Consider the following 14699-nt stretch of genomic DNA (forward strand, 5'->3'; position numbering starts at 1 on the left):
GTGAAATGACCAGTAGTTAGGAATCAAGAAGGGGAGAGAAGATTGTCTTCAGCTACTGAATGTGGGTTAATTCAGAGAAAGAATGACTAGCCTCTGTTGATTTGTAGTATCTATTTTTTTCTCTCATGTCAAAAGTTTAGTAATCAGAATTTTTAAGGGCTTAAGTAGAACTTTTATTTTTACAGACTATTCTTTTAAAAATTGAATGTATTGAGAATCAAACCTTGAACTATCTTTGACCCTCCCTGAAAGGAAAGAGAAAAAATTCGTTGTGTGTGGCAAATAGAAATTCTGGTCTGGATCTAAAAAGATAAACATTAACATGAGTTTTGTTTCTATTCAAGTTACTGTTGTTGTGCCAGTTTTATAATAACAGACTTTCTCTGTGACTCTCTCTGTTCTTATTTTTCTAAAGGTCACTTCCATTGTACACGTCTTCCGAATTACTAAATTTCCCAAGTAACTGTAATCTTCTTAGTAGCCCTGAAAAGACAAATGCCAGTTCATAAGGAGTTCTCTGAACTTCTCCCTGATGTTTATATCAGCATTTGGCTGTTAATGGGTTTGTCTCTTAGAGATTCATTTTGCTATTTGTAGGCCTGATTAAAAAAAGCTAGAAACTCTTGAAAAATATAGTTAAATCTTGTTCTGACACATACACATACTAGTGGTAGTAATAAAGCCATGAAGCCAGTTCTTGAGTCTTTACTGGTATGTATCCACAATAGCATATAATAAGCTAATAAATTGTTTGGGAATGGTAAATTATATGATTGAGTTTTTTGGGTTGAGTTTTTTTCTCTTAAGTTTGATTTAGGGAGAGAAAGTGGCTATTCCTTGAGTATAGACTGTCATGGAGGTAGAAAACAACTCAGAATTGTGCAGGGTGAGTAGAAGGAGATGTAAACATTTTTTTTCCAAAAAAATAGACAACATGTATGAGATTAAGAGAATATTATAAAACCTTTGAATCTGGAATGAGTGGAGTAGTAAGGGATAAACGTGGGGAGGTAGGATTGGTAGATTAAGACATTAGAATTTCAGTAAATATGTGTGAATTTGCTATTCCTGGAAATTTGGGAATGAATGGGCTATTTAGCTGTGTCTGTACATCTAGGAGAGGACAGACATTTCTCTTTTGCTGTGATTTTTGAGGGACCATCTGGTAGAAGGTACAGCCCAAGAGGTCCTTGCAACATTTTCTTGGAGGCTCAAGGAGTTGAAAGACACTGGAATGGGAATGATAGACTGGGTCCTGTGTGCATGTGTTGATGGTGCCTTGGAAATGGCTGTGGGACTGGAGGGTTTGTTGGAGATGAGTAGAGGGAGCTTTTGGAGGAAAGGTACAGGGGCTGTATTGGGCACTAGTGGAGTGAGGCGGACTATGTGGGGGGAGTTAGGCAGAAGAAAGGCAACTGACCTTTTTTGAGGACTTACTTTGTGCCAGGCACTGCCCTAATGTATCTTCAGTTAGTTAATCCTAACAAGAGGTCTGAAATGCAGATATTTCCCCCATTTTATACATGGAGAAATGGAGGCACAAAATGGTTATATTATTTACCCATAGGACAGCCGTCAGAAGGTATACTGGTATTTGAACCTAAATCTGTCTGAATCCAGAGCCAGTTCTCTCTATCTCACTGTGGTGTTGAAAGCAATTGAAACAGGGAGGGTAGACTGGCACATGGGTGGATGGCATGTGCTTTCTCAATTTTCCTCCCTGGACTAGGGGTGCTGTGGTGCAAGGGTTTGGTCTCTGGAGTCCACTTTTTACCTTTGTAACCTTGAGTGGATTACCTAACCTTTGTGAGCTTTAGCAACCTCATCTGTAAGGTAGGGTTAATGATACAAACAAACCTCTTAGAGTTACTTGGAAGTTAAAATGAAATAATGTCTGAAGCTTTAACGCATATTACTTCCTGTCACTTCTTTTTTTCCTTTTAGACCCATCTTTTTATCTCTGGGTTGTAACATGGGTCTGCATAGGTCTCTTTGGTGTGGAATTTGGTCATATTCTCTCTCTCTTTTTTAAAGAAGGTTATATTTTGTTTCTTTCACTTGTAAGGACCCATATTGATTAAAAACAATCTGCCAAGAGAGTCATTTTTCCCTCCTACCTAATCAAGAATTGTGTGAAATTTCTAAGGGTTTTTGTCCCTCCTCTTTCTCCCTGTCTGGATTCCTTGGGACTGACATCATAGACATGGAGGAGTCTCTGACCTTTGAAAATTCTTGACAGTCTTAAATGTTGTGGTTTTCCAGAGAGTTTTGGGAGGAGTTGGAGGGGACTCAGACACAGCTGTAGTGCATCACCGGGACTGGGAGAGAGGGTATAGTGTGAGAATGTGGACGCTTTGGGGGATGTAGGAGATGAGAAAATGTAGGGTCAGTAGTTTCTCAGGCATTTTAACCTAACTGTTATCTATAATCAGTATTTAATTTTGGGTCATTTTTCTCTGTTACTAAGTAGTTGGGCATGCAGAGCATGCAGACTGATTGTAATGTTAGTCTGAGTTAAACAATGTTTAGGAAGAGAAATTTTTTGCAAATAAGATCATGTAACAATCTTAAAATGTTTTTGAGATGAGCCACTGTTTTAGACCTGCCTATTTACAACACTGATTATCTGATTATCAGCAATACTGGTGTGTGTGTGTGTGTGTGTGTGTGTGTGTGTGCGCGCGCATGCGCATAGTGGGGGTACTGTACAAATACAGTTCAGTTAATCTGAACAGAAATTGAGTATCTACTGAGCGCTTGGGTATTAGGGATACAGGATGAACAAGACAAGATTCCTGCCCTCAAATTGCTCATGGTTGAGTGGGGGAGACAAACGTATAAATAAACACAGGTACTCTGGTGTGATAAATAATATTACAGAGGTGGAATACCATGTGCAGCAGCAAGGAGGAAGTGGGCAATTTAAGTTGGGAAGCCAGAGAAAGTTTTGCCAACAAGGTAGTACTCAAGTTAGTCTCATAGAAGAGATAAGAATTCACCTGCTAGACCACAAGTCATTCCAGGCAGCAGGAACAACATGGGCAAAGGAACTGAAATGTGAGCGCATGGTGTACTTGGGGAACTACCAGGACAGGAGGGGGAATGGTGGGAGGTGAATGAGGCCGGAGAGTGAGGCAGAGCCAGATCGTGAAGGGATCTTAAGCTTTAGTCATTGAAGAATTTAGAGCAGTGATTTGTAATACCTATTTTCATTTTAAGGTTGATCAGCCTCCACAAGCAACCAATGGCTGGAGAGAGGAAGAGGGAGAAATTAGGAAGCTATTTCCTAGAGTCCAGGTTATGAAAACCTGAGAGAGAATAAAAGAGTTGTAGTTTATGAAAAGTGTGGGATGGATTTGAGAAATTTTAAAGGTAAAATGAGTAGAACTTCATAAAGGACTATTTGTGAATGAGGATAAGGTAAAAGAGAAGTCCAGGGTGGCTCCCAGGCTTTTGTGACTTGGCTAATAGGACGGATGATGGTACCATTTGCTAGAATAGGCAATACTGGAAGAGGAGTAGCTTGAAAGGGGGAAGGACAGAGATGAGAGAATGAGCTCTTGCTTTTAATGTGCTGAGTTTGAAGTGCATGTGGGATTCCCAGGTGAGCTGGAGAGTTTGGGGCTGTGGATACATTTGAAGTTATCAGCATTTGAGTGCTCAGGGACATGAATGAAATTCTCATGCAGATAATATAACTTGACAAGATGGAAAGCCTGAGGTAGAATGTTGGGTGCACTAACCCTTGGTTAGGAAGAGGAGTCCGCAAAGGTGACCAAGACACGGAGCCAGAAGAGGCAGGAAGAGTGATCAGTAAGTATCACATACTACAAAGAGATCACTTTAGATAAGCAGGTAAGGAGAATTGTGATCCTATTTTAAGTCAGTGCCATTCTCCTTCAGTAGAAGCACATTTGGATAGGATGAGCACTGCATCTAAGGTGAGAAAGTAGCATCAGCAAATGTTGATTTTAGGGAGTTTTGCAGGGTGGAGGAGAAGAGCAGCTGGTAGGTAGGGACAGGGGAGGAGACCTGAAGGAACTCCTCTTGCTTTGTGTCATAATTTTTTCTGTGAAGTTGGGAGGCAAGGTCATGGGTCAGGAGTAAGGGGAGTGATAAGGATTGGGTAGGAGAATGGTGGAGGTGTGGGATAGTAGCTGAGAAGATTGGTTGACTTGTACCAAAGTCAAGCAGAAAACAGCCGTGTTTCATTGAATGTAATGAGACTGAATGTCATTTACTTGTAGTTGGATTTCTCTGCATGGTTATGTGAGCTTATCTTGCTCACTGGCCCCAGGTAGTAGCCAGAAGTTGAATGTGGGAGCCATCCAGGTTGGGCAGATGAAATAGAATAGCAGAACTAGGTTTTTGCTGGAAAATAGGTGATCAGTCATTGGGTTCACATTCAGTTAGGCAAGAAGGGACAAAGTGACATCTATCCACTTTTTTTTTTTCTCAGTCGTTACTGCTGTCATCCTAGTCCAGCTCACCATCATGTCTTTGCAATAATTTCCACTTGTGCTCCTTCCACACCCGTCTTACTACAACCAGGGGGATCTTTTACTATTTCAGATCTGATCATGTCCTGCCCCTACTTACAACCCATCAATGGCTTTTCATTACTTTTAGGATAAAATCTCAATGTTTAGCAGGGTCTTCCAGGCCGCCTCTTAATCCTCATTTTGTACTATTCTCACCTCTATGTTTCTTCCTGTGTTGATATATGTTTCCTCTGCTCGGAGCATTCTTTCTTTCCCAGTTTGTCCCTCCAATTCCTACTCATTCTTTGGTCCTTAGATGTAATATCACTTCCTTGGGAAAGCTTTTTCTGACACCCTGTAGGAGATAACACCCATCTCTCCAGCATTTCTTTATTACAATTTTCTGTGAAATTTTGTGGGTTTTTTCCTCCAGACTGGAATCTTCCTGAGGATAAAAATTGTGTCTGTCTGTTGTGTTTCTAATCCTGAACATAGTGCACCTAACACGTAGTAGGCACTCCATGATTTTTGTTGCATTAGTGAATAAGGTGGTTAAGGAATTGGATGACTTAATCTGAGGTGAGGATATCTTGAGGTAAGAGAGCAGGTTTAGTAGTAGAGAGGGAAAGCTGGAAGGAAGATGAGATTGTAGCCAAAGTAAGATTTTGGATGTTGAAAATAGAGAGGTGGAGTAGTTTTAGGAGATGGCAGGGTTCAGGACTGAGATGCTGGAGCATTTGATGAGATTATGAAGCTCTTACGGCAGAAACATTGGATGGGTTGTGTAGGTGGATGTTGAAATTGCTGAGGAAAATGGTAGGATTTAAAGTGAGGGCGATATAAGGCAGGTGTCTAAGTCTTTAATAAATAGAAGAGATAGGCATAGCTCTTTCCTGTGTGAAAGGGTTCAGGAGGTAAGAATCAGTGCTGTTTTGGGGTTCAGTAATGCCCTAGTGCCTTGGGAGGCAGTATGGTGTGGTGGGGTATGTGTCCAAAATATCTGGGTTCAGACTTTGGGCCCCCTACCCGACTTTTCAAGCCTTATTTGTTTCTTTGTTTGTAAACACATTTTTGTATGAAGAAATGCTTTCTCTAATCTTTGTGAAAATGCCATCGTTCTTGGGTGTGGATTTTATTGTTCTGGAGAAGAGAACACAGGCCATTATGTGGAAGTTATAGAAGGAGGTGGGCTGGTAATTTAATTTAGAAAAGTGTTTTCTAATGATTAGATATGTCCAACAATAAGACAGACATCGTAGCAAAGGAATGAGTTTTCCATCAAAGCTTGTATCCATCCATGCAGAGACTGGGTGATTTCCCTGTCAGAGATGTAATAGAAGGATTTCTGCAGGGGCGGGGCAGACACTGGACTAAGTAATCACTAATGTCTCGTCCGGTTGGAGGACTGGAGGGTTTTGACCCCAATTGAGATTTGTCTAAACACCATTCAATCAACAGATGTTTAAGTGCCTCCTCTGTTTTGTTTGAAAGTTTGAAAGCCAGTATTTTCTTTTTTTTTCTTCCTGTGTGCTGAGACAGAGCCAAGGACTGTGTGTTTTAGTCCATGTTGTGGATATTTCCCATTTGGAATTTGAGAAGCTCAAATCAGGTGTTGGTGGTGATGTAACAAAAGCTACTGTCCTCTCCTGTTGGGTGGGGTTAGGGTGGAGTCTGTGGCCTGCACCTGGAGGCATCAGATACAAGAATGTGCTGCCAAGACGCTTGGTTTAGTGCTTTGAATTTTTTGGCAAGTTGTTCTAGATAATGTTGGATCTCTAAATTACTTCTCAAAAATACTTTGTTGAAAAGAATGACCTACTGTGTTGGCAAATGAGATCTATGATGCCATGACATTGATGGTTTTTATTGGCTTCTCAGCCACAGGAGCCTATGTCTGGCTGGGAAATGGCCTACATGCCTGTGGCATAATCAGCTCTTCTCTCTTCTGCTGAGCATCTTTTTGCTGATTGCTATGTGTGTGCTTACTGTATGCCTCCCACAGTCTTTCAGAAAGTTATTAAAGTGGCTTTACTAAGTTCCTTCGAATTTTTTTTTTTTTTTAAGAGAGAAGATTGAAATTCATTTTGCAGCTATGCTCTTGGTTTTGGATTAGTCATGCTTTCCAAGTTATTTGGGCTGCAACCATGTCCTGTGACCTCTAAGACAGTGACTAAAACGGGCTTGGAGAAGAAATTCTTGTCTTTATTAGGGGAGGGAGAAACCACTCATTCATTATGAATTCTGAAGGAATTTAATTCTTAAGTATAAAATGTAAGAAACTAATTTATTTGATAACTTGACATTTTGAACTTGAGGTGTTAGGCCAAAAGTTCCTTATGTATTGGCAGCCTTTTCTGACAATTGGGATATTGAAATGGAAGGAAATTAGACATTGGTAATACATAGACTAAAAGAGAATGTCAGGATCATGGTTTATGAGGCTATAGTGAACTGGAGAAGTTCAGTTTTTAAACCTGGAAAGGATCTTAGAGGTCATCGAATCCAAGTCTAGGATAAACAAGAGGCAACTGAAACCCTGTAAGTAATTTGACCAAAGCCACCCAGCTAACATATATAGGTGTAGGTAAAATCATATGGTACGAGGGTGGCAGAACTAGTGACAGTGTGGATGATGGCTCTTCAGAAAAGAGTTTCTGAAACTTGGAGAGATGGATTGGGACCAGGGCAGACTCTTAGAAATAGAGGGGTGATAGGAAGTACGAAGGACCCTGGAATTTCTCATTTGTTAAGTTAAGCCGAAAATGGATTGGTTTGGTGGTGGCTGGTGTGGAGGTTCACTTAGTCATTTAATTATTTACTCCATCAGGCATTTATTGACTGCCTACAATATTGTAGGTGCTGTGCTAGGTGCTAGGTGTTGGGCTACAAATATGAATAAAACATGTCCCTGCAGTCAAGTTAGTGACTTCCTGGTTTTATGACCCACAAATCATTGCTGTTTATTTGCCTTAATATTTCTAAGGAATGCAGAAAATCAGGATCTGATCATACCACTAAACAAGCTGTGTCCTGGCATTGGGGGAGGTTTGAAGAAAAGGTATCTGAGTCACCCTTAGACTTTAGGTTGTTTAGGAGGAGATGTTTCTGCAGAGAGTCACCTGAGTCACCTTTTACCTTTGAGAATTCTACTTTTGGCCTTCCCGAAAAGGCAAGGGATTGGTGGGTGTGGTAGGGCAGGTGTGTTATGGTTACTTTAGGAACAAGCCCTCTTCTCCAGAGAACTGTAGACCTGTCTAGTGTGTAGAATTTGGTTACAGATTGTTCTTCACTTTGTTATTGCTTCCTCGGCTGGGACTGCTAACTTTAGAGGAATGTGGATTGGTGCCAGACTATCAGGTCAGGGACAGAGTTTCTGCCAAAGTCAAGTCTGAAAGAAGAGATCTTTTTCAGGTAAACTTATTTGGCTTATTTGTCCACGGTGGAGAAAGGCTTGTTTCCTGGGTTCATGAAATTAGTGGACAAAAATTGACTTTTGTGTACCTTTGAGATCTCCACTCTGCTTTGCATAATAGCTTATTGTTTTATTTTGAGTAGTTTTCACTATCAGCTTGCTCCTTCCATGTCCTCAGCTAGCCTCAGAACACTAGTCAACTCTAAAGTTATTCAGTGTATAGTGCTCATTTGTTCATTTACCCATTCATTCCGCAAATATTTCCTGAGGGCCTGTATGCCACGCACAGTGCCAAGTGATACGTGCTGAGGACACATTAGTGAACAAGAGACACAAGCACTTGGCTTTCAAGAAACTTACATATTAGAGGAGGAGGCTAGACAGCAACCTATTAAAATAATTTCAGGTTATATCAAGTGCTGGGAAGGAAAGAAACAAGGTGGGGAATTCTTCAGGGTGGTAGTCTGCTGCTTTCTTCCATTAGCTTGGATAAGCAAACTGATGGATAGGAATGGAATACTCTAGAAAGGTAGAAGCAAAGCATAATTCAGAGTGACATTAGACTTTATGATTAATTTAGTAGTTAAGAAATTAATGAGGAGGGGCGCCTGGGTGGCTCAGTCGTTAAGCGTCTGCCTTCGGCTCAGGTCATGATCCTGGGGTCCTGGGATCGAGCCCCACATGGGGCTCCGTGCTCGGCGGGAAGCCTGCTTCTCCCTCTCCCACTCCCCCTGCTTGTGTTCCTGCTCTCGCTGTGTCTGTCAAATAAATAAATAAAATCTTTAAAAAAAAAAGAAATTAATGAGGAATTAGGAAACTAATGTTGCTCTTCATAATAAATTCAGCTGAAATGAATGAGCCGGGATAGTTTCCCCTTTTGGTTAGGAAGCTGCTGAAATTGGGCTGTGATCATCCTATTTCAGTGTAATTTGAGCCTTATGTGTTTATTTCCTCCTCAGGTGGAGGCCTGAATTTTGATATATGTCCACCCTACCTCAGCTGCCTGAAAGTACTTAATGATCACATGACCCTGGACATGGATGCTGTCCTGTCAGATTTTGTCCGTTCCACAGGCGCAGAGCCTGGGCTGGCCCGAGATCTCCTGGAAGGTAAGGAGTCACAAGGGGGAAAATAAGAGAAAAAGTAAAATGCAATGTTTATTGTTAGGATGACTTGGAACATATAAAGATACTTTGTGTATGGCAGACCTTACATTTACCTCGCTTCTAATAATCAACCTGTGTATGACTCACCATAATTTTAAACTGCAAAATCCCCTTTTCACTTTGAATTTTTGGTGTAGCTTTCTCCACTGTGAATTTATGCTCAGGTAATGCAAGTGAAATTTTATATTAATCCACTAAAAGCACAACTCTAGATCTGTAAGTCGTCTTCTTTATATATAAATGACTTTGGGATCATTCATGGTTTTGTTTCTTTCCTTCCCTGATTTGTATAGGTGATTCTATGTAGAGTGAATTAAGTTAATGTTTTTATTTTGCTGCCTTTGTTTATTTATGTCTGTATGTACACATAATTGTGAACGTTCTATATTTTAAGGTCCTTAAGGCTTAGAATCATGTCAGTAGGATGCTTTGTTTGGAGTCATAATTAACAGATGTTTTTTGTTGATGGAAATATATAATGACACAAATGGGTAAGCCTGAGGAGAAAGGGGCAGGTTCTTAGTGTACATTCTAATGTTTTAGATTGTCAGCCCTTAGCAGGGTGTGACAACTTGACATTTGCTTCTGCCTCTTACTTAGGAAATGAAAGATCTGGGTTTGGACTCCAGTTTGCTAATTCAGTATGACTCTGCCCTTGACTGGCATTTTTGGTTTTATTTCCTACTACCTTCTCCTTCTTATGTTTCAGCCTGGCCCAACTCGTCACCTTTCCCTGGTCACGTTAAGTTGTTTTCTAAGTCTGCAGTGTCCCTTCCTCCATTATTCTCCTGAAATTCTCCTCATCCTTCAGGATTCAGCTCAAATGCTTCCTCTTCCTCTTGTAACATGTGTTGAACGCTGTATGTGTGAAGTACTTGGGATACATTATTTTATTCTTACAAGCACTCTACAATATAAGTTTTATTATCCCACTTTTACAGTTTTAAAAACTGAGGTTCAGAGAAGTTAAATGGGATTTGAACTCAGGCAATCTGGTTTCAGAGGCTGGCTCTTAACAATTACGTTACAATTAATATTTGTGTAATCTCTTTCTCACACACAGACGTGCCCACACTTCTCTGCTATGAAGGAAAGGTTGAGGGTACTATGGAAGTGTAAGAGAGAAACCCAATTTAGATACAGGGTGCAGAAAGGCCTTTCTAAGGAAGTGACCTTTGAACTGAACCCAGAAGGGTGCGTGGGAGTAACAAGACAAAAGGGATAGAGAAGAGAGTGTTGATATAGAAGCTTATACAAGGACCTAAGGTGAAAGAGAGTTTGGCACTGGGTAGGAAGAGTGGGGTAAGAGTGGTAGGAAATAGGTAGAAAGGCAGGAAGCAGAATATGGGGCCCTTTGTAGACTGGTAAGGAGTTTAAATGTCATTCCGTGTTCAGTGGGAAGTTGGTGAAGGGTTGTAATCAGGGAGTGACGTGATTGGATTTGAATTTTGGTTGAAGGCTGTGGAACAGATTGGAAGGTGGCCAGAGAAGTGATCAACCCAGTTAAGACTGTTGCCACGGTTGAGGTGAGAGATGGTGATGGCTTGAACTGCTTTTGGCAGAAGAGAGAAAAGTGGACGGATTTAAGATAGAATTTAGAAGGGAAATCAAAGGGCCTGATCTTCATTTTCTCCCTGCTTCTGTCTTTCTCTCTTGCTTTTTCCTTTAAAAGTTAACTTTGGTTCATAGTGTAAAGAACAAATTCGAGAGGGGCCATGTTAGGGGAGGAGAGACTAGCCGAGCCTCTCCCAGAGACCAGGGGACAATCATGAGGATCTGCATGGGCACAGTGACAATAAAAATGGACAAGAAAGAACAGATTTGAGAGATGTTTCATGAATGCAAACATTGACTAGATAGTGAGGGCGGAGGAGTTGGATCTGAGTAGTGAGGAGCTGAAGGTGACGGAATTTTCTGGCCTGGAGGGCTTATGATACCATTATCAGTTTGAGGAATATAGAAGGAGGAGACGTAGCAAGTCTCAGGAAGGAGGATGATGGACATTCAGTTTTGGACAAGTTGGCTGTTAGGACCTGATTTTAAGGAGTTTATCACACAGTTGCAAATACAGAGCCAGTATTCAGTACGGTGTTCTGTATTTCCAACTGTGTGGTAAACATTCATTCATTCATTTGTTGAGTCAGGACAAAAGTCCTTCATTCTTCAACAAATATTTATTGAGTACCTACTATGTGCCAAGTTCTAGGTGCTCGAACAAAACAAAACAAACAAAAATCCCTGCCCTTATGTTCTAGCAGGAAAAACAGTCAATAAATAATAACCATGATAACCAAATCATTGTAAAGTATATGTTAAGGTGTGAAGTGTTATGGGAAATGATGGGTAGGTTGTGATTTTTACTTGGGTAGTTAAGGCAGGCCTTATTAAGAATGTGACATTTTGAACAAATACCTGAAGGAGTGTAGATAAATTGGGGAGAGAGCCTTCCAGGCAGCGGGGAGAGTTGTTGGAAAGGCCATAGGTGGGAGCAGTCTTAGCATGTTTGTAGGGACAGTAAAGAGGCCAGACTGACTGAAGCAGTGTGAGCAAAGGGAGCTGGAACAAATGGCAAATGTAATGGCTCAGAAGTAAATTCATCGGGTATTAATGATTCATACAGCTTAACTGGAAAATTAGAGTAATAACAGATATCATAGCAACAGCAATAAATACATATATAAAACTTGCTGTGTCCCAGTGCTTTTAATTCATTTGCTCTTCATAACAGTCCTACATGGAGTCATCTCCACTTTGATAGCCAGGGAGATTGAAACACAGAGAAAAGGCTGGAAAAGTAGGCAAGGTCATAGAAAGCCTTGAATTCAGACACAGGAGCCTAGGATTTATTCTGTAGGCAGTGGCAAGCAGCTAGCGGTTTTGATTCTGGAACTGAATGATCAGAACTGTGCTTTGGAAAGATTAATCTCATGGGATACTTTAGAGTGGATTGGAGGTGGGACAGTGGGTGATAGGAATTGAATTAAGGGGGTAGCAGGTGGAATAGAATAGAAAATATTTATTGAATAATATAACTGGAGAAAGCAACAGAAAAATCCATTATGACAAATCTACCATTTAGGGTTTTTTCTTCAGTAGAGTAGTGATTCTTAAATTTGGCGGCAGTTAACCGTTCCTTTTGGTAATCTGAGGACAGCTATCAGCTCTTTTTCTTTAGAAAAATGCACATACTTATACCTTTGTATACAATTTCGGATGGTTTAGGACATTGCAGAGCATGTCTAGGCTAAGAACTCTCTGGATATCAGAATTGAGAGACCTGGGCTTTAGTCACACTTTTCCTTGGTGCAACTAGCTGTGCCTTTGGGCAAGTCACTCTACTTCTTTAGGCTTCCTTTGTTTTATCTGTGGTCTCTGTGGGCCCTTCCATTTCAGAGACACAAAGGTTCAATGCTCACAGAGCCAACTTAGGAAATGGACAAGTAAATAAAGAAATTATGGTATGGCAGACTGAAGTGTTATTGAAGAAAATTAAGCGCAATAAGGAACAGGAGAATGGTGGAAGTATGCATGAATTTTCCTTGCTAGTTTTGAGAGGATGGTTCGAGTGATTGTTCTGTGTCTTTCCTCAGTTTCCCTATACTCTGAGTACCCATTTCACTCTTTGCTTTGTCTCCTGCCAGGAAAGAATTGGGACGTGAGTGCCGCCCTCAGTGATTTTGAACAGCTACGTCAAGTCCATGCTGGGAACCTGCCCCCACCCTTTAGTGAAGGGAGTGGTGGCTCCAGGACCCCTGAAAAGGGGTTTTCGGATAGAGAGTCTGCCCGCCCTCCCCGACCCACCCTGCAGCGGCAGGATGACATCGTTCAAGGTACTGGGGTAACTGAGGGGTGTTTCTGTAGGTGGACTAGGAAGGAAGTGAGGGGACTGCTAAATGGAGTCATCCTTTGGAGATGATCCTATCCCTCCCCCTGCTCCCCTGACAGACTGATCAGAGGTGGCCTCAGTCTGTCTTGGTGCGGGAGCCCCACACTGTCCCACTGCATCTTGAGTATTCCCCTGTACGAAGGCCTTTTTCAGATACTGGGAGAGAAATGGATGAAGGAGAACAATCTAGTTGTCGAGATAAAGTACATAAAGGTAGAATTCAAAGGATCACTGCCATCCACCTCTTCGGTTAATATTTGTCAGTATGTATCAAAATTTTAAAATGCCTGTATACTCTGACTTAGCAATTTGATTTCTAGGAATTTATCATATATGTGTATGTGCACGTGGGTGTGTGTATATATATGTGTGTATATATATATATATATATATATCCTTTAAATAGACGTAAGTGGACACATACACACATGCAGCATAAAGCTTGAAAGTTAAAGCTTGAAAACAACATTTAAGGTCCATTGGTAGAGGAGCAGTTAAATAAATTAAAATCATTTATGTTGTGGAATACTCTGCAGCCATTGGAAAGAATTAGGTAGAACTTGATGTGCTGTTTTTAAAGTCTCTAAAATCTATTGAGAAAGGTAAGATGCAGTACAGTTTATATAGTATGTTCTTGTTTATGTTTTTAAAAATGATTTCAAAAGCTACATGTGCTTCTTTTTTTTAAGTTTATTTATTTATTTATTTATTTTAGAGAGAGAGAGAGCAGGGGGAGGGGCAGAGGGAGAGGAAGAGAGAGTCTCAAGCAGACTTCACTCTAAGCGCAGAGCCCCATGCAGGGCTCTATCTCATGACCCTGAGATCACAACCTGAGTTGAAACCAAGAGTCAGTTGCTTAACTGACTGAGTCACCCAGGCGCCCAAAGCTATATGTGTTTCTATGTGCATAAAAAATTCTAGAAGGATCCAAAAGGTTGCCTCTGGAGAAGGAATCAGAAATTTTGAATAAGGGGGAGATTTATTTGTAATACTGTACATCTTTCTATAGTATTTTGATTTTTTACCATGGGCTTATAATACTTTTTAAATACCTAAAAAAAAAAAACAGTTTAAGAAATAATATCACTATAAAATAACTTTAGACAAATCTTGACTTACTTTGTATGTCATCTCTGACAAGTATTGGATTAAGAACTACTTCCCAATACAATTTTTAGCTTTTGATAATCTTTATATATAAACTGAAGTCATGCAAATGAATTGTAATATGACACTGAGCAGATTATGATCACAGACCCTCTGCTGGGGAATTTTAAGTACCATGTAACCAAAACAAATGAAATAGGGACACCTGGGTCGCTCAGTCGGTTAAGCGTCTGCCTTTGGCTCAGGTCATGATCCCAGGGTCCTGGGATCGAGTCCTGCACTGGGCTCCTTGCTCAGTGGGATGCCTGCTTCTCCCTCTCCCTGCCACTTCCCCTGCTTGTGTTCCCTCTCTCTCTGACAAATAAATAAATAAAATCTTAAAAAAAAAATAATTTGAGGTACTGTCTACATTACTGTCTCTCTCTGGCATGTTAAGTGAGAATGACTGTACCTATGCTTTCTGATAAATATGAATCCAGAAAAGTTGTAGTAAATAATGTAAATGAATGTTATCGATGGTAGATAAGAAAGTTTCCAGATGTGTAAGATTTATCATTAATTTTTTTTAAGATTTTATCTGTTTATTCATGAGAGAGAGAGAAAGGCAGAGGCAGAGGGAGAGGGAGAAGCAGACTCCCCGCTGAGCA

At 40.6% G+C, this 14699-nt stretch overlaps 1 protein-coding gene across 1 annotated transcript in view; it reads left to right on the top strand.

Moving 5' to 3' along the window:
- OTUD7B (OTU deubiquitinase 7B) overlaps window positions 1-14699 on the top strand; it is a 52102-nt gene that overhangs the window by 21558 nt on the left and 15845 nt on the right. The window contains 2 exon segments of the mRNA XM_032397039.1: window positions 8853-9002; window positions 12701-12889. Coding sequence (XP_032252930.1) covers window positions 8918-9002; window positions 12701-12889 — 274 coding nt within the window. The 5' untranslated portion in view covers window positions 8853-8917.

This window comes from Phoca vitulina, unplaced genomic scaffold (genome assembly GCF_004348235.1).
Source record: "Phoca vitulina isolate PV1807 unplaced genomic scaffold, GSC_HSeal_1.0 scaffold96, whole genome shotgun sequence".
Lineage (NCBI taxonomy): Eukaryota > Metazoa > Chordata > Mammalia > Carnivora > Phocidae > Phoca > Phoca vitulina.